This window comes from Cyprinodon tularosa, unplaced genomic scaffold (assembly GCF_016077235.1).
Source record: "Cyprinodon tularosa strain WSP-4 unplaced genomic scaffold, ASM1607723v1 ctg18, whole genome shotgun sequence".
In the NCBI taxonomy this organism is placed as follows: domain Eukaryota; kingdom Metazoa; phylum Chordata; class Actinopteri; order Cyprinodontiformes; family Cyprinodontidae; genus Cyprinodon; species Cyprinodon tularosa.
The window spans coordinates 1,315,114-1,341,244 of record NW_024038608.1 but is presented as its reverse complement, the minus strand read 5'-3'; the positions used below and the strand labels follow the sequence as shown (position 1 = coordinate 1,341,244).

At 43.8% G+C, this 26,131-nt stretch overlaps 1 protein-coding gene across 1 annotated transcript; it reads right to left on the bottom strand.

Annotated features, from left to right (window-relative positions):
* Window positions 1-3,724: 3,724 nt before the first annotated feature.
* LOC119781585 (tubulin alpha chain-like) lies at window positions 3,725-10,298 on the bottom strand. The gene is made up of 4 exons (XM_038282117.1): window positions 10,147-10,298; window positions 7,593-7,815; window positions 5,440-5,588; window positions 3,725-4,894 (listed from the first exon to the last, which is right to left on the bottom strand). The coding sequence occupies exons 1-4, from the start codon at window positions 10,147-10,149 to the stop codon at window positions 3,920-3,922; spliced, it is 1,350 nt and encodes a 449-aa protein (XP_038138045.1). The 5' UTR covers window positions 10,150-10,298; the 3' UTR covers window positions 3,725-3,919.
* Window positions 10,299-26,131: the final 15,833 nt, after the last annotated feature.

Below are 26,131 nucleotides of genomic sequence, written 5' to 3'. Positions count from 1 at the left end.
CCTGATAAGAAGAGAGAAACATAAAATATATTTTTAGAAATTAACTCATAAATGTCAGTTTTACTCTCTAGAGTGTGTACCTATAACCAAAACAAATTATATAAATTACATTTCCCTATCTACTGTCATTCATTTGTGGATTTCCACAGACAGACTCCTACCGTCTCTGTCTTGGGGCTGTGATCAGACAGACCCACATTTGCAGAGAATCTGCCAATCATGTACTATTGCTAGGTGAATTTAATGGCCAATCAGCGTCTGTCCTGTCATCTTCAGTCTGGCTGCGTCTTTGCTGGGTTCAAACCCAGTTTGGTGTAATTGAATAAGTCAATGAATCTGTTTAAAGGAATTAAGTTGTAAAAATTGTTTGTTTTTGTACATCAATTGTTTGTGGAGGTAATACATGGACAAAACTGATTAATGAGAAGAAATCAGAAATAAGAGAGCCTGAGGTGAGGGGCTTAAACTATTTAATGAGGGCTGTGGGAAGAAGAGCGGCCATTTTTGTTTTCTGTTTCTTTGTTACATTGCTGGGAGGCTGAGGCCCAGAGTATCTTGTATATGTTTAGTTTCTTTTGCACCCTGTTTTGAGTTTTTGAGCACAATAAATCACCAACACCGGTAACCCGACTGAGCCCTGATTCTTGGAGGCCAAAGAACCCCGTCACAGTGACCCAAATCATCACTGTTACTGTTATTATATAGTAAATTAAATCATTACTGTTAAATTGTATGTATTGTCCAATTGTTTATTTGAATTCTTATTCCGGATTAGTTGGAGACATACACTAGGCTATATCAGCCCCACCAAAAATATTTTTCACCAGCCGCCACTGCTAACGCCATAATAGAATATGGCAAGACCCAAATATAAAAACTAATAAAAGGGTTGAGGAAAAACAAAAAAAAAAACAGATTCATAACATAAGCATAAGAGAGAACTAACAAAAGTTCATCAAAAAACTAAAAAGATGGTCCATTTTTAACAATAAATGTCTCTAAGCTACTGGTTACAACATGATCAAAGCAAGGGACAATCTTCCCTATATGTGCTATATGCTTTGAATTCATGGAATTGTTAGTTGACAGTGGATAATTTCCACTATTATGTTAATGGTATTTAGCTAAATTTGTCCATAAATCCAGATTAGGCAATGTTTTGAGGACTTGAACCTGCATGAGAAAAGACATAAATTATCATCTTCAAACTGGAGTATTTGTAAGAGAAGCTGTTTAGTCAGTTGGGGGGAATTGTAATAGCTTAGTAATGTAAAAAAAAATAAAACAAGTTAGTATTGTAATTGTTATCAGGAAGTCCACAAAATATATTTAAAAGCCTTAAGGTGATGCAAAGCATTGATTCAAGTTCGGATGAAAATAAAAATGAAAATGTTTTATTCTCCCTATTTAGTTTCCATTTATCTCCCTGATAAAAATAGAGGAGAATTTAAAATGATTTATTTCAAGTTTTTAAAATAAACAAGCTCCATCTAATATCAGAGATCTGATTGTTTCTTATGTCCCTAACAGAGCATTTTGCTCTCAGTCCACAAGTTTACTAAAGTTTCCTAGAATTTCTAAAATTAGAATGGGAGGCAGATCTTTTAGTTATCAGGCTCCTCTCCTGTGGAACCAACTACCAGTTATAGTCTGTGAGGCAGACACCCTGTCTACTTTTAAGGGTAGGTTTAAAACTTTCCTTTTTGTTAAAGCTTATTGTTGGAGTGGCTCAGGTTATCCTCACCTGTCTCTATAAGTATGCTGCTTTAGGCTTAGACTACTGGAGGACAAGGCAACACTTTTCCTCAGTTTGCTTCATTCTATCTCTATTCTCCAAGTCTACAGTATTTCAACCCCTAACTTGTTGTTCTCACTGCTTTTTCTCATCATAGTAGCTTCATTTTCACAACTTTATCTACAGATGTTAAAGTTGGATGTATGTGTGTGTAGGCTCAATTCTCTACTGGAAAGAGATATAAGCTTGTTTTGCTGCAACTAAATGTTTATGTATGTAGCTCAGAACCCATCCACTTATCTGTGTTTCTTTCCTAGACAGAGCCACCTATAACGCTAGTTTACATTACCTTTTCTCACATTGAAAGTATTAATGGATCAGTACTTCCATGTACCTTTTGAGTGTCTGCTTCTGGCTTTTCCAATTGAATTACAGAGTCTAGTTCTGGAGGTTACTTCCTGTTAAAAGGGAGTTTTCCTTTCCTCTGTTGCTTCATGCATGCTCGGTGTGAGAGATTGCTGAACAGTCAATGGCACAATGCAAGGGAATGTCTACTGCATGCTTATCCAGGAGTAAATTCTGCAAGTCAATGACTTAATGCATAAAGTTGCATTTCCTTAGATTGAAAACTTTTAACAAATCTGTCCGGATGATTTGATTGACGCTGTAGTGACTTGAGTTGAAGTGTTGCAAATTGGTGCTATATGACTAAAATGAATTGAACTACACTATTGTCAATAGAAATAATGTAAATCTTAAAACACATCTTTCATTTCCTGGAGTTTTGGGATTAAAAAGATTGGCTCACTTGGTTTCCAATTCATATAATCCAAAATTTAAATGTTATGTTAGTTAAAACCAAGAGAACGTGTATTAATGAAAGTTGAGATTTTAGTAGTTTACATCTGTTCAAGCGAAGCCTTTTATCTTCTTCTTGACGGACTGAGTGGCAACCGTCGACTGAGCTACAGTGTAGACTGAAAATTAAGCAGAAGTAGAACTTGCTGGACTGTAGCTGCATTTATCATTCCTTCTATCCTTCGCGACCTTCTCTAAATCCCCTGTCCAACACTGGCGAGACTAGGCTTGAACTGTGCCGTAATTATATCAAAGCAATTACAGAGCCAATATGAAGGCCTCGTCCACAGAGGAGGAAAAGAAAAGGCGGCAGAAGAAAGTTTCAGAAATTGAAACCTGCTACAGGAAATAAGTTAGTCTTCGCCAACTTTTTTCCTCTACAGAAAATATAACTAGTGGGGAGAACATTTTTCGAAAAACATTAAGAAAAAATAGTATAATTTCCCCTCAACTTATTTCACAGCTGAGATTTATTTTACTAGAGGTTATACTGAGTTAAACATTTATGTAGTTCTCTCAATGCTTGCTAATTAAAAAGTATTCAAAATTCTCTCAAAGTTCAGGCTTTTACATATCTATAAATATACATCATATTGATTTTGATTGAATTAATGTTTTATGTAATTTGTCTGGACTATCTCTTTTCTTTTTACCATAATGCAATGATTCATGTCCTCTCATATTAGGTCTACACTGCCATCTGGTGGCCAAATACGCTCATCTCATCAATCTAGCTGTTCCAATATTAGTTTTTGCTTTATAGTCTTTGTTGGTAAAAAATTTTTAGTCTTTTTTTTTATTCGGTTTATTTATCATCTCAAGGCACTTTACAGTTCACCAGATCATACGGACACTTTGATTCGAAGTTTTCTATCTAAGGAAAACCAGTGGATTGCATTGACTCATTGACTCAAATGAAATCCCTCACACTAAGCATGCTTGTAGCGACAGTGGAGAGGAAAATGTCCCTTTTAACAGAAAGAAACCTCCAGCAGAACCAGGTTCAGTGTGAGCGGCCATCTGCCGAGGTCGACTGGGGTTCAAGTTCAACCTACCAATTTTACTCATTGATGAAATATATGTCAGAAAGGTGAGTGGTCTCAGTTTGAGGATCAAAAATGATTTAAACAGTTTATGTTGGTGTAAATAGCTTTATTAGAAAATACATTTTCCTTTTTTTAGGAGTTAGTTTTTCATAAAACGAAACACCATGGGATTTAACTTGTTAAAACTGCTATACAACAGCGTTTAAAAATGGTCTGTAAGCCACCATTAAACAGAACAGCACTCATTCAGCTTCTGAATGAGGTTTCTCAGGTGTCACAACTAATATTCTTCCCCCTCCTCATCCTCTTCGTAGGAGTCAATGCCAACCTCCTCATAATCCTTCTCTAGGGCGGCCATGTCCTCTCTGGCTTCTGAGAACTCTCCCTCCTCCATCCCCTCTCCAACGTACCAGTGGACGAAGGCTCTCTTGGCGTACATCAGGTCAAACTTGTGGTCTAGTCGGGCCCAGGCCTCGGCAATGGCTGTTGTGTTGCTTAGCATGCACACAGCTCTCTGCACCTTTGCCAGGTCGCCACCCGGAACCACAGTTGGAGGCTGGTAGTTAATGCCCACTTTGAAGCCAGTGGGGCACCAGTCCACAAACTGGATGCTGCGCTTGGTTTTGATGTTGCTGATGGCCACGTTGACGTCTTTGGGCACAACATCACCGCGATACAGGAGACAGCAAGCCATGTACTTTCCATGACGGGGATCGCATTTCACCATCTGGTTGGCCGGTTCAAAGCAGGAGTTGGTTATTTCGGCGACAGTGAGCTGCTCGTGATAAGCCTTCTCTGCAGAGATTACCGGGGCATAGGTGGCTAAGGGGAAGTGGATGCGAGGGTATGGCACCAGGTTGGTCTGGAACTCTGTCAGGTCTACATTCAATGCTCCATCAAAGCGAAGGGAGGCAGTGATAGAGGAGACAATCTGACTGATGAGACGATTCAGGTTGGTGTACGACGGGCGTTCAATATCAAGGTTCCTGCGGCAGATGTCGTAGATTGCCTCATTGTCCACCATGAAGGCACAGTCGGAGTGCTCTAGGGTGGTGTGGGTGGTCAGGATGGAGTTGTAGGGCTCAACTACAGCTGTGGACACCTGAGGAGCTGGGTAGATTGCAAACTCAAGCTTGGACTTCTTGCCAAAATCTACCGACAGACGTTCCATGAGCAGAGAGGTAAAGCCAGAACCAGTTCCTCCTCCAAAGGAGTGGAAAACCAGGAACCCTTGGAGTCCTGTGCACTGGTCGGACTGAAAAAACAAGACACAACTTACAATGGGAGAAAAGACTGAAACATAATTTTCATCATAACAAAAAGATAAGTTAAACTGACGATGCATTTCTTGCCCTTGTAAGGGCAAGGGCATTTTGTAGAGGAAGATTTTGTACATTCAGATCAATTCCCTTTTGTAGAGAGGAGTTTGCCAAAAAGACATCATTATAAACCAGATTTGTTAAAAGTTTTTACAACAACACCAAGAACACAATTAATCAGAAGATGTGTGAAAACATAAATAGGCTATAGATTTGGCATGTCTTTGTTTCTCTTGGTCAAAGTGGTATGGCAGTTTTTGCCTAAAAACAATTTTTAAATCAACCCAATGTGAAGAGGCTTTGCCCTGTAAACCCTCCTTTACCCACCTGGTATCAAACAATGTTGATAAAAATGAATATTTTGATAGAAAGTCTGTAATTCTCATTGCAGAATTGCTTTCATTTAGTTAAATTGGAGGGTTTTCAAGCGTTAACACTTGGTTTATAGTCTTAACCACTACTGTTTAATTATCCTTCTCACCAGTTTGCGGATCCTGTCAAGGACAGAATCTATGTGCTCCTTTCCAACAGTGTAGTGGCCTCGGGCGTAGTTGTTGGCAGCATCTTCTTTTCCTGAGATTAGCTGCTCAGGATGAAATAACTGACGGTAGGTTCCGGTTCTAACCTCGTCTGAAAGAGTATAACGGTTCGAAAAAGGGTTAAAGCTGCATCAGTTTGGAAAGTGCTTCTTTGGCCACAGAAATTAGGGTTTGGGGCTAACTGATTGGAGTAAAGCTAACAAATCGTAAAGGCTCGGCTAATTAAATCTATGTGGGTGGAGCCATGATAAGGTGATGGGGTGTGGCAAGAAAGTAAATTTGATTGGTTTAGTTAAACGAGAGGTGGGTGGAGCTTATCCATAAAAAGTTTGAACAGTTTGTGTGGGGCTAATATAAATAGACATGGGAGGGGCTTATTATCTAAGTTATGCTTTATGATCGGTTTACATTTATGTTTACATTAGTTTAACTATCTGAAGATTTCTATGGCGTTTCTTATGTAGATGTTACAGAAATAAATGTGTTCCTGTTAGGGCTGAAACGATTCATCGAGTAACTCGAGTAACTCGATTACAAAAAATCCTCGAGGAAATTTATCTGCCTCGAAGCTTCGCTAAATTTATTGTATTGTAATAAGCAATGCTGTTAAATACGCAGCACACTGGTCTAGCCGGAGGGTTTTTGTGTTGCACAACGCTACCACTTCCGTTAGCGCCTGGAGCGCTTGTGCTAAGTTTGTAGCTATGGAGGGAACCGGAGAATGCTCAGAAGGAGAACCCCGAAAGCGACAAAAAATGTCAAAAGTTTGGGAACATTTTAGGCTAAACAGAAAGGACAACACAGCGCAATGCATCCACTGCAAAGCAGAATTGGCGTAGCTACCACAACAGCACGACATCAATGTTGCAGCATCTGAAGAGAAAACACCCGCTACATGCATCCAACTCGTACACGGTTGCCAACAGGTAACGTTTATGTTCTCTTTGCTAACTACGTTGTGTGATAATCTGCCATGTTACAGATGTAAATTGAGGCACATTATTTTGCTAACGTTACATCTAAACATAGCGGTTACTTAACCGGGTGTAGTGTAAATTGTATGTGAGGGTGGAACTGAAAGAAATTATGCAGGACTTAATGTAAGTTTGTTAATAAAAATACGCAGCAACAGATTACAGGCATAAGCTGAAAAGCATTTATTTATTGGTGTCTTTCCATCCTGAAAAGTTGCAGTATTTTCTTCTCGCTACTGTTATGTATGAATTAGACATTTTTGATTAATATTTTTTGTAGTAATTCTATATTTGTTTATACCTAAGCAATCAAGAATAAATAATAACATCGTTTTAATAAAAATAGCAACATTTTTGCATTTTATCATGACTAGTTAAGGCTGCAGAACTCTGTACAAATTTGTGAGCCCGCCACTTTATTATTTGAATATAATTTAATATCTTATAACTTTTCTTCAGGTTAAAGCAAACTACTGTTACAAGTAAACTTTCTAAACTACAAAAATTTAACTGTTAGGGATGCTCAAAAAGGAGATATTGGACTGATCTGGACTAACTGGTGTTTTGCAGATTTGCCAATAGCTTATTTTGTAAATTTTTTTTATCCGATTACTCGATTAATCGTAAGAATAATCGATAGATTACTCGATTACTAAAATATTCGTTTACAACAGCCCTAGTTCCTGTCAAATAATAAACATATATTAGCAAGTTTTCTCTCATGTCTAACCACTGATGGAAAGAACAGTTGCTAATCGACTTATTATGTTTGCTTATTGTTTTAGGCATGCGCCAAACTAAACAAACCATTAACAGACTATTGAAAGGTTCCACCTTCTTTCACTGGAAATCTACCTTTTGTTTCATCTGAAAACAAGTTTTTGTTGCTCTAAACTTTACAATATGCTACCAGAAAAGCTGGTTTGACACACACACACACACACACACACACACACACACACACACACACACACACACACACACACACACACACACACACACACACACACACACACACACACACACACACACACACACACACACACACACACACACACACACACAATAATGCTGTTAACAGGGGACATTTTGCCCCCAAAGAGAGCGGTGGAGGTTCTCACCAATGACGGTAGGCTCCAGGTCCACAAAGATGGCTCTGGGAACGTACTTCCCCGTCCCGGTCTCACTGAAGAAGGTGGTAAATGAGTCATCATAGCCACCGCTGGGCTTATCTTTGGGCATTTGGCCGTCGGGCATTATGCCATGCTCCAGACAGTACAACTCCCAGCATGTGTTGCCCATCTGGACACCGGCCTGGCCGACATGGATGGAAATGCACTCTCTCTGAGGAGGAGAAGAAAAACAATATAAACAGATGGGTTCCTTTGGGTTCTTGTGCAAAGCAAAAGTAAAAAAAGAAAGAACAAAGAGATTTTTTAATTAGATTTAGACCAAACTTGTAAGAACTTGCTGAAGCTGTCAGTTGAGCGCTTAAAAAAACAGGGAGGAGTTTCCACTGCAGCCAAAACAGTCTTCTACAAAACTATTTAGACCCACTGAAGGTTTGTTAAAGCCATAAGAAACTTTTTCTAAATGGGAATATATGGGCAGGAACATCATCTGGTCAGATGAAGCCAAAACTGGACCCTTTATTCTTCATTCAGTACAAATTAAATGGAGGAAAATTGACAAAACAGCCATGAATACATTTTCCATACAGTGATACACAGTGGTGGCAGTATTATGCCATGCGGATGATGCAAAAAACAACCTCTAGGCAACCTTGTGCCATGATGTTAACCTTCTAACATGAGAATTCTCCTAAATATGAAGCAAAAGCAACAATAGAACAGCTTAAGCTCCAATAATTCATGTATTTAAATGGTCTACTCAAAGTAGGTCTAATTATGGATCTAATAAAATACTCTCAATCTGATGCTCTTAATGGTGCATCATACTGCCACCACCATGTATCATAATGGTGACACCATGTATAAGATAATGTACTTTTAATTAGACAAATATGCATCTTAAAGAAAATTCAAAGAAACATTAAAAGAAAACTGCAAGATTGTGATGTAAGCATCCCACAGCATCATACTGTCAACCCTGTGTTTCACTGTTGGGACTTCATGTTCCAGTGGACGTACACTGTCCAGTTTCTCACTACTGTAACTTTGCATCCAATTAAAACCCACCAAGTTGGCCGTTTTCTAATGCTCCCAAAAAAGGATTTGAATGCGTTTGTAAGGAAACGTCTCTATGATCTGAAATCAACCACAGCTTCACACGTATGACGCAACAGTCGAAAGTAGTGGCACTAAAAACAGATTATAAAAAAGCAGGGGCGGGGAAGGAGCTTCTCATTATCGCAAAATCATCATTTGTCTGCAGGGGCCAAAAGTGCCTCCACGCCCTGCCAAAGTATTTATCTAGCTGGTTGTAAAGGTAGGGTGATGGTTGAGGATGTGACGGGTGTGAGCAAACAGAGCGTCGCAGCAAGCTTGGAGGGAAAGTTTTGTTTTGTTTGAGAAGCTGTTCTTGCTAGCTCCGTATAGTTATAATCAATAACTCAGGGTTTATTCTGAGCCAGCTATGTTTAGCTGCTGCTCTAAACAGTGAGGCAATGACGTGAAATTCTTTGCATGACTCTTTGCTGATAAAAAGCTTTTACATAACATTGTTATCGCAGTTAGAGAATCATTAAAAATCCCTCTTGGGTCCTGTTTTAGCTGCACAAAGAGGAGAAAACAGTCGTTTTGGAGCATTTAAAACGCTCATTTAGTGGAAAGGAGAGGAGAGGAGAGGGGAGGGGTCCTCAGCTGCTATGTTTGGCAATAACAGGCAGCTATTTTGAGTCTGGTGCTGCTCCCTCCACACATAGCTCGCCTTTAACCCACTAACCTCATCAACTAATCGCATGTAGAAGTTTATCTGCGGATTAGTTTAAAAAAAAAATCTTTAGGAGGTGATTTCTGAACAGATTTGAGGGAATGTGGGGTGTGGCGGCGTGCTGCGACACGCTGCGCTGATTTGCCCTCAAAGAAGGGACTGGTGAAGGGGGTGGAGGGAAATCATCTGCTTCGTCTATGTTGTCCCGCCTGAAATCAGGTCAGGCATGGAGGTCAAACACAGTAGATCTTTGTGCTACGCAGGAAAAGGAAAGAGCTGGAAGGGCTTATTGACGGGCCCCACTGAACAATTTTTGGGCCCTCATTTAAAAATCGAGGCAGTTGTTAAAAGCTTCCTTTTCCTGTATTCAAAAACCAGCAGAACCGGCCTGAGTTCCTGTAAACTTCAAACATTACAACATCCAAACTGTTTGCATTCATTCTGCAAAAGTCAAAGTCCAGCTTTCTGGGTTCCCTCCATGTAAAGTTATGCTCTGAGCTTCTTTTCACGAGTGTTCTGTAAACAGTCACAAAGCCACATCAGCAGTCCCCCAGCAGACAAGCAGTCCACATATGGAAACAGTTAACCTTGACAGGCTGGCATTCTGTTGCACTGCTACTGTTGGGGGGCCAGATGCAACATGAAGCAAGAGAAAGGAAGTGTGAAAGCAGGAAACAGTGAGTCACAATTCAAACTTCACAGACATATATATATATATTAATAGAAAGGAACCATTTTCTTAACTTGATGAAAGAATTAAGCGTCTTTATCAGCAATACTCACCATTTTCTTGTCTTTTTCTGGAGGGGAAGAAGGAGAAGTTTAGACGTAGCGGTTCTCACAGTGCAACCTTAATGGGATGTCTGTGAGTGAAGTCCTGTCAGTGTGGGAGGGTGAAAGCTATATATAGCAGCAGAAAGGGGTGGAGGAGGAGGAGCCCACAGCAGCCGCTCTACTTTCTTCAACTCTTTCTCTTCCTGAAAAGTGACTGAAAGCTTCCTGCTTTCCTTTCATCATAAAACCCGCTGGAAAAACTTGCACGTTTCAAATTAAAGCGATACACAGAATCAATATTCTTTGATTTTTTTGTATTTTGTGACATTGCAACCGCAATATTAAATAGGTTTTTGGAGGATTTTATGCAGTAAGCTCACACATATGATAAAAAAGAAGGTTTTACAAATAGAAATCTGAACCCTGAACTCACCATTATTACAATGGAATATGGAGGTGGTAGCATCATGCTGTGGTGCAAGTCTTTACATTTTTAGTTCTTTGTCAAAAAGCTCAGGTTTATCAGAGCTGTCATCATCTGTTTTCATTTTCTATGAATTTTTTATTTTTATTTTTTTGACCTGGAGAATCTTTCTATATGGCTTTCTGCCCAGGATGGCACAGTTTAAGGGGTGCCACAAAGAAAATAATATAGACTATATCTATAGACTTTATTTATGGGTTATCTGCATGTTTACTTTAGCAGTTGCTGATGCTAATTTTAGAATAGCATTTAAATTGGTGCTGCGTTCAAGGGCATTTTATTTTATGTGGTGTTTATAAGCAGAAATACATTTAGCTACCTGCATTTCTGAACATACAGAATGCTCAGATTATCTTTACTTATATAAAGCATTATATAAAACGTTCCTACAGGATGATGCTTCCTTCTTCATGTTTTATTTTAGGGTTGTGTTTAATTATCTGCAGACTTAGATGACCAGCAAACATTTCATTTTGGAAAGTATCATGTCTAAATAAAGTGCTCCACTTATTTTTTTTAGTTTTTGTTAAGTTGCAAGAGATATTTTTTTCTAATATTAAAGGTCTAACCAAAGAGTTTTGCTGCTTTTATAGTACTTGGGACCAGGAATACATCAGAAACGACTTATTTTATTTTTCTCTCAGCTGTTTATTGGGTTTTAATCACATAAATGATCATTTAAAGTAACAAGCATTGAGTTTTATTGGTTATTATCACAAAGCTCAACTATATAAACAAAGAAGAGAAATAAAACAAACAAAATAAACATACAGCCTCCATGTTTTCCTGGAAGAAGCAGAAGACTTTAGATTTTCTCCATGTTAATTAAAATAAAAGAGGTCCCTTATCCATTGATGGCAGGTTGGCAGAGTCTGGATTTCCCAATTAATTATGGACCAAACGTCAAACTAAAAGGTTACAAAAAATACCAGGTTCTGCATATTTATTTATTTATTTATTTATTTATTTTTTTTTACAGTGTCCTGTCTGGCAAGGTGGCAATAAGAAAAATTGTCTTGATGCCAAAAGGAGCCCAACAGATTTTACTTTCACAAGTGTAGCGGTATCGCAATTGCCATACCGCTCCACTTGTTTCATGTATATAAATTGCTTTATTATAATTATGCAGGGAGTTTTACAGTTCATATGGACACTGCAATGTAAGTAGAGCAGAAAAACAGAAGAAGAAGAAGGAAAAAGAAAAAAACAGGACAAAAGATGAAAGAAAGAGGAGATAGGAAGGAGACAATGACAAAACATTTTCAGTCTGCTTCAACACCTGTAATGAGATGGAGAAAAAAAAAAAAAAAAGAAAAAAAAAAAAAAAGAAAAAAGAACAGCACAACCAAAAAACATGGTACGAGATATACAATAAAGCAAACACCTTGAAACTATCACTAAAGTAATATTATTAAGTCTGACATGTACTCTGTGTTACCTGAAGATATGAATGTGGGGTTTCTGTTCGGAAGTGAATCTCTAAGTACCTGAAGCCTAGCACCTGTAGTTGTTTGTGAGGGTGAACTTGTGCATGTAAAGTTTTAACCATAGAAAAAAATGCTCAATAGTGGTTGTGGAGAGCCGGAGAGGCACACCCCCCAGAGCACTGAGTCCAGCGCCGGGAGACCCAAAGCCCCAGGCGCCCAAGGGGACCCCAGAAGCGAAGGCACCAAGGCGGGGCCAGCCCCGGAAACCAGACCCCACCAAGGCAGGAGGAGAGACAGCCACGAGGAAGCCCCCCAGCCACCGCCATGCCGGCGCCCCGGGGAGCCGCGGGGACGAGTCCGCGGGCCCCGCCGGCAGCCGGCCACCCCGAAGTAGGGCCGGGCGCCGAACACCAGCCCCCCCACGGCGCCGACCGAAACGCCCTAGCCCCACAGAGCACCGAAACACGCCCCGCCCCCCCGCACCAAGCCCCGGCGACCGGCCGCAACACCCACCGCGACCGCACCACCCAGGAAAACACTAAGACGGCCCCGCCCCCGGCCGGGGCCCATGCGCATCCGCCGCGAACCGGCCACGAGCGCCGCGGGACCCCCCCCAAAACGCCCCCCCCGGCCAAAAGCGCAGCCCCACCCCACCAAGACCGATGCCAACAGCGCGCAACGAAACACACCGCGCACAGAATCAGCCCGAGAGCAGAAAAGCCGCCCGGCGCAAAACCGCAAGAGGAGCAGACCGCAGCCGGCGCAACCACCCCCCCCCAGCAGCCCGAGGGGCAGCACAAAGCCAGAGCGGAGCGAACCGCGCCGCCCCCCCACCGGACGATGCCAAAGCAGCCCAGCCACGTCCGCCACCCCCCCCGCAGCCCGCACCAGGCCCCGACACGCGGCCAGAGCAGCTCCGCCGCCCCGGCCCCCCACCACGCGCCGGTCATAGCCACCCCAGGCCCCCACCCGCCCCGCAGCCCCACCCGCCGCGATCAGCGGGAACAGAGCAGCCCCGCCATGCCTCCAGGAGGGAAAACCCACCCGAATACCCAGCCAGCGCAGCCAGCCCGCCCAGACCGGCCCCCCAACACTACCCCCCGCCGGAGCCGCCCGGACCCCCACACACCAGCGGCGCGCCGCCAGCAGGACCCCCACCCAGCAGGCCCGCCTGCCCCCCAAGAAAACAGACATGCCAAACCCCCCAAAGAAAAAAAGAGAAAAAAAAAAAAAAAAAAAGGGGCCCCCACAATGCGACAGCGGACACCAGACACCGACCCGCCCGCAACCGCTCCCCCCCACTGAGGAAGAGAAAAAAAAAAAAAAAAAAAAAAAAATAAATAAATAGGTAAATAAATAAATTAATTAATAATTACAATTAAAATAAATAGGCAAGAGGAGAAGTGCGAGCGGAAAAACCGGAGCCCAAAACAGGACCCAAGACCCGCACCCCACCATGCCGCGCAGCTCCCCCCCCTCCCCGAACCGATACCACAGAACCGGCATAGGAAAGAAACACCGCCCAGGAACCGGCATCGTAGCGAAGGCACCGGCACCGACCCCGAAAATCCCCGAACAACACCCAGCCCCACCCCGAAGCGGATCCAGTCCCAGGCCCCAGGGATCCGAGGCCCCAAGGGCACCCCACCCCCAGACAGGAGCCCCAGCAAAGCCCCGGCCGGCCGGGGCCAGTGGAGAGGCCGCCAGGAATGAGCCAGCAGTCCCCCGGGCATCCACCCCCAGCTCCACCAGTGCACCGGTGAGCCCCGACGCCAGCCAGCGGAGGGAGAGCAGGACGGGGGGAATGGGCTCCGCACTTAGCGGAGACTTGAGATGTATTTGGGAGAGGGTGCGGTTGAGACCCCAACCTGGGAAAGAAAAAAAAAAAAAAAAAAAAAAAAAAAAAAAAAAACACACCATCTCAATCATGCCTTCCCTCCCTAGTGCCCCCACTCGTACCACAGGAAAAAAAAAAAAAAAAAAAAAAAAAAAGAAAAAAGAACAGCACAACCAAAAAACATGGTACGAGATATACAATAAAGCAAACACCTTGAAACTATCACTAAAGTAATATTATTAAGTCTGACATGTACTCTGTGTTACCTGAAGATATGAATGTGGGGTTTCTGTTTGGAAGTGAATCTCTAAGTACCTGAAGCCTAGCACCTGTAGTTGTTTGTGAGGGTGAACTTGTGCATGTAAAGTTTTAACCATAGAAAAAAATGCTCAATAGTGGTTGTGGAGAGCCGGAGAGGCACACCCCCCAGAGCACTGAGTCCAGCGCCGGGAGACCCAAAGCCCCAGGCGCCCAAGGGGACCCCAGAAGCGAAGGCACCAAGGCGGGGCCAGCCCCGGAAATCAGACCCCACCAAGGCAGGAGGAGAGACAGCCACGAGGAAGCCCCCCAGCCACCGCCATGCCGGCGCCCCGGGGAGCCGCAGGGACGAGTCCGCGGGCCCCGCCGGCAGCCGGCCACCCCGAAGTAGGGCCGGGCGCCGAACACCAGCCCCCCCACGGCGCCGACCGAAACGCCCCAGCCCCACAGAGCACCGAAACACGCCCCGCCCCCCCGCACCAAGCCCCGGCGACCGGCCGCAACACCCACCGCGACCGCACCACCCAGGAAAACACTAAGACGGCCCCGCCCCCGGCCGGGGCCCATGCGCATCCGCCGCGAACCGGCCACGAGCGCCGCGGGACCCCCCCCAAAACGCCCCCCCGGCCAAAAGCGCAGCCCCACCCCACCAAGACCGATGCCAACAGCGCGCAACGAAACACACCGCGCACAGAATCAGCCCGAGAGCAGAAAAGCCGCCCGGCGCAAAACCGCAAGAGGAGCAGACCGCAGCCGGCGCAACCACCCCCCCAGCAGCCCGAGGGGCAGCACAAAGCCAGAGCGGAGCGAACCGCGCCGCCCCCCCCACCGGACGATGCCAAAGCAGCCCAGCCACGTCCGCCACCCCCCCCCCGCAGCCCGCACCAGGCCCCGACACGCGGCCAGAGCAGCTCCGCCGCCCCGGCCCCCCACCACGCGCCGGTCATAGCCACCCCAGGCCCCCACCCGCCCCGCAGCCCCACCCGCCGCGATCAGCGGGAACAGAGCAGCCCCGCCATGCCTCCAGGAGTGAAAACCCACCCGAATACCCAGCCAGCGCAGCCAGCCCGCCCAGACCGGCCCCCCAACACTACCCCCGCCGGAGCCGCCCGGACCCCCACACACCAGCGGCGCGCCGCCAGCAGGACCCCCACCCAGCAGGCCCGCCTGCCCCCCGAGAAAACAGACATGCCAAACCCCCCAAAGAAAAAAAGAGAAAAAAAAAAAAAAAAAAAAAAAAAAGGGGCCCCCACAATGCGACAGCGGACACCAGACACCGACCCGCCCGCAACCGCTCCCCCCCACCGAGGAAGAGAAAAAAAAAATAAATAAATAAATAAATAAATAAATAAATAGGTAAATAAATAAATTAATTAATAATTACAATTAAAATAAATAGGCAAGAGGAGAAGTGCGAGCGGAAAAACCGGAGCCCAAAACAGGACCCAAGACCCGCACCCCACCATGCCGCGCAGCTCCCCCCCTCCCCGAACCGATACCACAGAACCGGCATAGGAAAGAAACACCGCCCAGGAACCGGCATCGTAGCGAAGGCACCGGCACCGACCCCGAAAATCCCCGAACAACACCCAGCCCCACCCCGAAGCGGATCCAGTCCCAGGCCCCAGGGATCCGAGGCCCCAAGGGCACCCCACCCCCAGACAGGAGCCCCAGCAAAGCCCCGGCCGGCCGGGGCCAGTGGAGAGGCCGCCAGGAATGAGCCAGCAGTCCCCCGGGCATCCACCCCCAGCTCCACCAGTGCACCGGTGAGCCCCGACGCCAGCCAGCGGAGGGAGAGCAGGACGGGGGGAATGGGCTCCGCACTTAGCGGAGACTTGAGATGTATTTGGGAGAGGGTGCGGTTGAGACCCCAACCTGGGAAAGAAAAAAAAAAAAAAAAAAAAAAAAAAAAAAAAAACACACCATCTCAATCATGCCTTCCCTCCCTAGTGCCCCCACTCGTACCACAGGAAAAAAAAAAAAAAAAAAAAAAAAAAAAAAAAAAATTGAATGAAATAATAATAATAATAAATAAAGAAAATAACAACGCAGACACACATTCACACATAACACTCACATCCAATAATACCAGGACCAAAAACCCGGTGACACCGGTGGTCGGTCCCGGGACTATCGGATGACCCCATAAGTGAACCTAAAATCCGGATGTGAGGGGAGGGGAGCGGCGACACCGCCACACCAACCCATCTCTTTCCTGCTTCAAGCCCGGCCCCCCACCCCGCACACGGACCGGACCACCCCCCGCAAGAGCCCCCCCCGGGACCGGGGCCCACCCATCCCGCGCCGGCCACCCAACCAGAACCGCCCCCCCCCCCCCGAAAAGAACAAAAAAAAAAAAAAAAAAAAAAAACCTTCAACCAGGCACTTCATGCCCCTCCATCCAACCTTCTTTGGGGAGAGCAGAGGTGACAGCCCCGCCGCCAGCAGGCCACCTAGGCCCCGCAGCCAGCCCCACCCCGTTCCCCGAGAGCCCCCCCAGAGAAGGGGGCCCCACCAGTTTCACCACCATAGCCCGGGGGCACGGGACCGGCAGCAGGACCCACCAGCCAGCCGGGCACGGAGCCGACTCCACCACCCCCCCCCCGTCCTGTCCATCCAAAAAAATAATAATAATAAAAAAAAATAAATAAATAAATAAGTAGATAAATAAATAAAAAAAAAATAAATAAAATAAATAAATAAATTAAATAAAAAAAAATAATAATAAAAAAAAAAATAAATAAATAAATAAATAAAAAAATATAAAAGGAAGATAAGAAAAAAAATAATAATAATAAATACATAAATGAATAAGGGAAGGGACAATCCCAGCCGGCCAGCCAACGCGCAACACGCAGAGCCCCCACCCCGGACGAAGCCCCACCAGGGGGCAGCACGGACCAGGACCAAGACAGGGAGCCAGACCCAAAGCCCTTCAAAGATCTTCTTCCCTCTATCACCACCCCCCCTCCGGAGATGTAATCCCTCCCCTACAATAACAATCAAGCTACTCACCACACAAGCGACAGAAGACATCCAGGCCGAGATCATACCTACTCCCCCTCCCTCCCCTTCCCCCACTTACAGAGTGCAAACCCGTGAGGGGGTAAGCACTTGCCATAGGTGTTAATGTCCATGCCCCCCCCCAGCCCAGCAGGCCCCGAGGCACCCCGGCACACCAGAGGCCGTGGCAGCAGGGACAGACAGCCAGGCGTACACCGGCCCAGAACCCAAGCAGCACTCCCCACAGAACCCGAACCCCCGAACCCCCACCGGGGACCCCGCCCAAGGGCAATGCGCCCCAGGGATCCCAGGCCCAAGGAGCCACCCCAGACCCACCCCGCAGTAGGGCCGGGCAATGCCCAAAAACCCCCGGCACCGGCGCCAGCACCCCCACCCCGACCCCGGCCCCCGAACGACTCCCCCCAACACCGGTCCCACAGCACCAATCCGAAGAAGAAGAAAGCCACACAACACAGCTAAGCGCAAATCCCGAGCCCCACTCCAAGCCCCGATCCCCCCGCCCACACACCCCCTCCCACACAAAAAACAAACAAAAACAAAAACAAAAACAAAAAAATTATAATATTCTCCCCCTCACCGGAGAAGAACGGCCGCAAACAAGCCAGTGCCCAACACCCACCGCCACACCACGAGGACCCCTCCACCCAGATGCTCCTCCCCAGAAAAGTCAACATGCCTGCCCTCCCAGGAGACAGGCAAGCCCGCCGAACAGGAATCCCCCCGGCAGCGCACCGCCGGCATGCGGGGGCCCGAGCAGCCCCAACAGAAACAACACCGGAAGGCCGACAAGGACGAACCGACGGCACCAACCAAGCCCCCAGGCGGACTCCCCCACCCAAAAACACAACGAAACCACCCCGCCCCCACCGACCACAGCAAACACAGCCGCAAGGCAAAGCAAAGGACAGAGCAGCCCCACCCGGCGCACGCCAGAGAGCCAGAGCAGCAAGGCCGCCCCAGCCGCCAGAAGCCGGCACAAGCAGCAAAAAGAAAGCAGCAGACGCGACCCCACCACCCCCGCCGCGCCCGGCGCGAAAGCAGCACGACCCACCCCGCTCCGGCCCCGCACCGCCCACAGGCCGCCGAGAGGAGGACGGCCACGCCGGCCACGGCCCGTCCCCCCCCCGCCGCCAAACACCGAGCAACCCTCCACTCCCAAGCCGCGCACGATGCACCGCACCACGCGTCACCGGCACCCGCCCCAACAGAGCGAAGCGACACCCCGACCCGGGGGCACTCCAAAGGGACCCCCGACGCCCGCAACCCGCCCACAACAGACACACACGAACCCCGGCCACAGGCGCGACCACCCACGCCCCCCCCCGGACGACGCAACCACGGCAAGCACCACGGCCAACCACCGAAACCCGGCACCGGAAGACGAGGCACGCCCCGACGCCCCGCAGAGCAGAAGCACCCCGGCCAGCACCACAAAAGAACCGATGCCCGGCGCCCAGCCCCACCCAGCAGCAGCACAGCCACCAGGCCAGTAGCCCACGTCCGCCACCACGGAACCCCCCAAGAGCACCGCACGCGGCCGCCGCAGGACCCCCCCGCGGCGCCCCAGACCCCGCCCCGACGGGGGCAACAGTCCCCCGGGCCAGACCCGCCAGGCACCCCGCTCCGAGCACCCCCCCGAGCCCCCAGGACCCAAGGACCCCCGAACTAGCCCCCGCGCCCCACAAGACGCACCCCATAGCCCCCCACTACACTAAGTGATGGAGCCGATCAAGGGAGCCCAGAGAGATCGGTCTGATGGGGATGCAGATGCTGTCTCAAGATTAATATGATCCAACAACAGATCTCTGTACTGATTGATGTTGAGTTTATCCTTACTCTTCCAATTCATGAGGATAGTTTTCTTTGCGATACATAATGCAGTGAATGCCAAGCAAACCGATTTTTTTCCCATAGAGCTTCCCTCAAAGTCACCCAGCAAGCAAACTGAAGGGGAAATTAGGATTTTACAACCCAGGCACAGTGATAGATCCTTACATACCTGTACCCAGAATCTCTGAACCGGCGTGCATAACCATAGCGCGTGAAAATAATTATCAAGTCGATTGCCTGTGCACTGTGGACAGATGTTAGATTGCGCAAAACCCATCTTGAATAATCTTTGACCTGTATAGTGCACTCTGTGGAGGATTTTGTATTGTATTAATTGTAAATTGGGGTTTCTGGTCATGTTAAAAGTTCTTAGACATATCTGAGCCCAGATGTTTTGTTCAAAGCTGACTGATAAATCCTCCTCCCATTTAGTAATAGGAAGAGATATTGTATCATCCAGTTTAGTCAGTGTCCTGTATAACTTAGACAGTAGTTTGGGGGGGGTTAACTCTAGAAACTCTGATATTTTAGTTGGAATTATTAAACCTCCATCAATATGCTTAAATTTATTTCTAATTATAGCTTTGATTTGCTCATATTCTAAGAATTTATTTTTGTTAATGCCATATTGCAAATTTAATCTAGCGAATGTGATAAACTCCGTACCTTCAAACAAATGATCCAGATATGTAATACCTTTATTCTTCCAGTACGGAAAGTTTATCACATTATTGTTTTGTAGAATGTCAGGGTTATTCCAGATGGGTGTACGACTGCACGGGATAAGTGATGAGTTCGTTATTTTTAGAAATTCCCACCATGCTGTCAGGGAAGAGCTGATGTTAATATTTTTGAAACATGGGTGCCGTTTGATCTTAGAGCTAATAAACGGCAAATCTGAGATTATTATATTACTGCATATATCCTGTTCTGTGTCTATCCAGGGCTCATCTAAGGGATTATGTTTTATCCATTTAGAGATGTATTGTAATCTATTTGCTAAATAGTAGTATTGGAAGTTAGGTAAATCTAGTCCCCCTCTGTCTTTAGTTTTCTGTAGTGTTTTTAAGCTGATACGAGGGGGTTTGTCCTTCCAAAGAAATTTAGAGATGGAAGAATCTAGAGATTTAAACCATTCGGTTGATGGTTTATTTGGGATCATTGAAAATAGGTAGTTAATTCTGGGTAAGACCATCATTTTAATTGAGGCTACCCGACCCAAAAGGGAGATCGGAAGCGATTTCCATCTTTCTAGGTCCTCTTCTATTTTCATTAAAAGAGGGGTGTGGTTGAGTTTTGGTAACTCAGCTAGTTTAGATGACACAGTAATTCCCAAATATTTGATATTTCCTGATTGCAATTGTAGACCTGAGGGATTCTGTAGAGAGCAATTAATTGGTAGTATTACAGATTTAGACCAATTTATAGAGTATTCTGAGACTTTTGAGAAAGATTCTAGTAAACTAATCACTTGAGAGAGGCAAGTGTTTGAGTGCTGGAGATAAAGTAATACATCATCTGCGTAAAGACTAATTTTATGCTCCATTTTCATGCCTTTTATACCTTTAATCATATTTGTTTGTCTGATTGTAGCAGCCAGAGGCTCAATAAAAATAGCAAAAAGTGAGGGGGAGAGTGGGCATCCCTGTCTGGTGCCCCTCTGGAGACAAAAACTGGAAGATGTTTGATTGTTTGTCCTGACACAGGCTGTTGGGAAGCTGTATAATATTTTTAACCAATTTATAAAGGAATTGCCAAAGCCAAATTTATGTAGAGTAGCAAATAAAAATTTCCAGTTTACTCTATCGAATGCTTTTTCTGCATCTAAGGACAATATATAGGATTTAAGATTTTTGCTGTAGGAATAATCTATTAAATTCAGCAGTCTGCGTGTGTTAGCAGCTGACTGCCTCCCTTTAATGAAACCAGTTTGATCTGGGTGGATTATGAGAGGAGTGACTTTATCTAACCGTTTTGCTAAAGCTTTACAGACTATTTTCTGCATATTTAAAAAAATACTTAAAAATATGGTTATTTTCAGAGATTTTTCTTTATAGGATGTTGATATTTGTGGGAAATTTTGTTACAAAGGACATTTTTCCAACCTACTGACAAGAAACATAGATCCAAAGATCTAAAAACTGGACACGCTGAAAACTCCTGTACTAAACAGTAAAATTAACAAGCATTTTTTTTCCCATTCTAAGAAACTGTCTGTAATAATGATAAAACCTAAAAGAGCATACGTCACAGAGAAAGTGGAGCATAATCTGCATGAAAAATCAGTATGACTGTGTAGAAAGTAACATTTGGAGCTTCAGTGATTTTATGGAGCTCCACTGTTTGAAAAAAAAAAAAAAACAACCTTACAGGTATTTGTAAAATAGGAGTTTAAAACTTATTTTTGCATCTGTTCATTAGAAAAGTCCAAAATTTCAAAGCTATACTAGAATTATCACATCTTATAATAGTCCAAACCAAGCTTTTGCTTATGTAATTCACTTTTCAGCCACTAGAGGGAGTGCTGATCATTTATTATTGTGTCTCGTGCTCCTCATGTGGTTGCCTGTTGACTGACTTTACATTCACGTCATAGATTAGACTTCCCAGTCCACTCTCTGTCATTATTTTACTCGTTTTAGCCAATTAATAAAGATCAACATTAGTTTATGGGAAGTATTTCTAGAAAAGTCAAGGGGTTGAATGTGTCTAAGAAAAGAAAGGATGAGTCAGTAGTATCATAGATATACAATTTCCAGACAGTCTGTGAGTTTTCATTAGGTGGATAAACAGGCACAGGTAAATATCTAGATTAAAGTACTCAGAGTTCTTGTTTTGCCCCATTTTTTTGTAACAAATTGGTGTATATATATATGGCCATCCAGGGTGGGAAAATCCAAAGATCTTAAACTAAAGGCATCTGGAAAACAATAATCTATGATGTCATGTTCTCATATGTTTCCAAGTCTTTCCACATCCACTTTAAGAGTAATAGAAATAAATCAGGATGAGACACAAGACAAAGGGCCCATTTTGCCTCTCTTGCATCTCTGCTCGACAAATTTACAGGAAATCTTTGAGAGAAGTCGTCTTTTCATTTTCGTTCATGTTTAGAATGGCAGAGGGGCTCTGTTTGCGACAGCAGAGAAAAGTCTTTGTGAACTTCTTCTGTCCATCATGATTGTCTGAAACTCACAGCAGACATCTCACCAGGCCATCGCCTCAGATGGGGGACATCCTCATAATCCTCAAACCAACCTCCAGAGCCCTCCTGAGCCTTTGACTCCTCTTCAAACAGCACCAATCATCTTTTTAAAGAAAAGAAAGATTGTGATCAACAGATAATAAATCTCTTTTTACAGGAGGCGGGCTGTCTATGGATTGTTTTTTCCCTACATCTCTCCTGATCGCTACTGATGCTTATTTCTGCCGCTTTTCTTTAGCTTATACGAAGTCTAAGTCTGTCTTTTGTTATTAGATGAACAGATCAAGACAAAAGATAAAAATTCAGACGTATGATTGTGTTTATAAGGTTTACCTTATTTAAAAGCGTGGATTTTTATCCATTAGGACTCATAAAAGTCATATTTGTGGACATTCTTGTTACAAACTTTAACGATTAAAGTTGCTAACTGAAGCTAGCAGACAGGGAGGTTGGTTTTCTTGCGGTTTGGATTCTGTCTCCTGAGCCAAGAAGCTGAACTATGGTAGAAAGAAGTCCAACACCAGAAAAACAGTCAGTGAGAAACTTTTAGGACACAGGAACTCCGATTGAACTCTACAATTAATTGCTAAACAGAGGTTTTTGTGGCTTATCCTGTGAAAAAAAAAATCCTTCATCATTTCTCTGCCACCGCTGTGCCTGAAAGCAGGTATTGGGAAGGTTTTTCTCCAAATATCTCTGCATCGGTCATTCATTCATTTCGTGAAACACCAATTATCCAGGGGCGGAGCTAGATGGGGGGACAGGGGTGGCTATGGCCACCCTAAGCCAATCACTGGCCACCCCTACCACTTTTCCCCCTCTAATACAGTAATAATCTCAAGTGGAATATTCAAACCATTTTAATTTACATATATTAACATTTACTTGACAACAAATATACAGCGGTTAATTATGCACATAAATATACTGAAATTCAAGCTAAGTACATATTTCCTGCTCTTTTCAGAACTAGATTTTGTGTTATATTGGGTAAAGAGAAAATTATGTCTCTCTGCAAGTCATCTAGGAGTCTTCAGTGAAATCATAGATAAATAACTATTTTAATAAAAACGTATTAAATAATGAATTTATGTAGATATTTTTACTTGTAAATATCTTTTTTTGCAGAATGATTGATAAAAATAAGTAATGGTAATGAAAACAATGTTTTCCCCAGAAAGAATTGTATCCACTCTATATGCGTCTATTTGTTAGCAAAGGCTGTAGGAAAGGATAGTTTGTCTTCATTTAGAAAACATGGATGTTTTGCTTATTAATTTTCCTGTTGGAACAGTGTAGCTTAACCCTGAAATTCTGGCGCCTATCCACTTATAGCCACCCCTCAACTTACATTGGTTATTGAATGGCCACCCTTTTAAAAATGTTCTGGCTACGCCTCTGCAATTATCGCAGATTTCTTTTTTACTCTGCTGTCGCTCCTGATTATCTATACCAGGGTTTCCAAACTTTGAAACCTGGGACAAAAAATAACATTTTTCCAAAGTCTAAAATTACATAGATTTTTACTTCGCATTTTACTTATTCATGCATTTAAAGTGGAAAAGTTATTATTTTTTTTAAATAAAATAATATCTATTTTGGATATAAAAATAGTTATTCAATTCATTATTTAAAATGAATTCTAAATTATTTAATAGAAAATTTAATCATTTAATTGTATATATAACAGTTTTTTTTGTATATTTAATATTTTAATGGTGTAATAAACCATTTCATGGTATATTTATTTACTTCATGAGACATTCATGGCCTCCAAAAAACTACATTTCAAATTTAATATTTAAATCATGCAATTTGAAATCCAATGTTAAAAGCATTTTCTAATTCCACCTATTAAATTGAACAGCTGCTCTCCTCCGCATTGTTATCGTCCAACTGGGGCAAGCAGAAGGCTCATGAAAAAAAAAAAAAATAAGAAAATGGATAAATACAATTTAAAAATCCTCTTCAATTTAAAATGTGCAATTAAACAATGCACTTCAAATCGGATTACAAATTGCATGATTTAAATATTAAATCTAAAATAGCTGTTTATTTGCTTTTTTAGTGACTCTCTAGATCCTCCAAACTAGATCCTCTCTATATGTGACTTCTGACTACCCAGGGGATCCCGACCCTTATTTTGGCAACCCCAATCTAAAAACTTTGAAAATAAACTATATCTAAGCGGGAGAGAAAATCTCACAATAATCCCTTGGCTTCCTGATTCTATATATTATTCCTTTAAACCCCTTTTGCTCAGGTTTGTCTTTATTTGTTTGATTTAAATACATAAAAACTGAATGTTAATTTCAGATGAAGGACTCCCCAAAGGTTCACAAACAATAAGACGCTCTAATCCATTTAATTTACTGTCGGTTTAAAGACAGAGTTGCTAAGTGGACGCTGAGAGGAATTCACTGATTGCTTTTCCTAAACAACCAAACAGCGTGAGGGATTTCTGCTCTCGTTTATGCTTTTGATCAGGCTTTGTAGAATTACACAGAAGAATAATCTGAATACAAATATTTCCGTGGAGCAGCAGGAAGGATGGAAGATAACCAGGTTGAGAAGAAATTATAGTTTTTGTCCCTTTTTTCCCACACTTTATCATATTGTAACAACATGAATTAACAGCAAAATAAGTTTTCAGATTATGATTTTACCATTTAAAGTTATAGCCCATCCAAACCAACCTGAGTTGATATATAGAAGCCTTAACAGGCATTATTTCTAAGTAATGACATTTTATAGTAAGCTGAACTCAGACGTGATAAAGTCTTAATTCCTAAAGTCAAGAAATGGCATCAATAGAACCAATTTGACAACAGGAAGTAGGCTAGAAGATTTTAAGAAGCAGCACCATGGCCAAATTTAAAGAAACATAACAAGTAGAGTCTCTGATGTTTATTCGGTTGGGAATAAATAAAGTTGATTCGAGGGCTTCACAGAAAGCCATGAAGAGCTGGTATCTATAAATGGAAAAAAAAACATCTCGGAGTGTCACAAAAGTTACTGCAAAAACTGCACAAGGACCAGTACTGGATTAAAAAAACAAAAAAAAAACAAAAGAAAAGTCAATCATATTCTAGAGATACAGACATTTGAATAGAATACACACTAAATATTTTACTTCCTGTCTCATAATGTTTCCTCTAACCGTTTATTTTGTTCTTTCCTTTTCAATTCCTATATTTTTCTCCCTTTTGTCTTCTTCCTGTCCACTTTTCTTATTATATTCTCTCCCTGTTTTCTCCTTTTCTTGTTTTCTCAAAGTCTTTTTACTTTTTTACTTCTGTCGGTGCAATCTTATTTTAAAAAATAAAAACAGAAGATGGATTTCTACGGAGCCCCTCTGATGACATGGTCAAAAAAAATGTTTAATTGTGGCCACGAAATAGTATTTCGTGCGCACGAAGTAGTATTTCGTGGCCACGCAATAAGTATAACGTGCGCACGAAATACTGCTTTGTGGCCACGCAATAAGTTTATCGTGCGCACGAAATACTATTTCGTGGCCACGCAATACGTTTAACGTGCGCACGAAATACTTATTAATAATATTAATATCATTCCTGGACAGCTGGGTAAGCAAATCGAGCGCGCCTTCTCTAAGGTCTAAGGCGCGCTCGATTTGCTTACCCAGTCGGTCTCCGCCAGTCACGTGACATTTGTTGCTAAAACGCTATTTTAGGTGGAAAAGGCGTAGTGTAAACAACCGCAGCATAGCTAAACGAAGGACTAAAGGCCCGTTTACATAGCAGCCTGTCCAAGATAAGTCATTACAGTTAACATAAACCTGAAAACGGGCAGATTTATTGATATTATTAATAACTATTTCGTGCGCACGTTAAACTTATTGCGTGGCCACGAAGTAGTATTTCGTGCGCACGTTATACTTATTGCGTGGCCACGAAGTAGTATTTCGT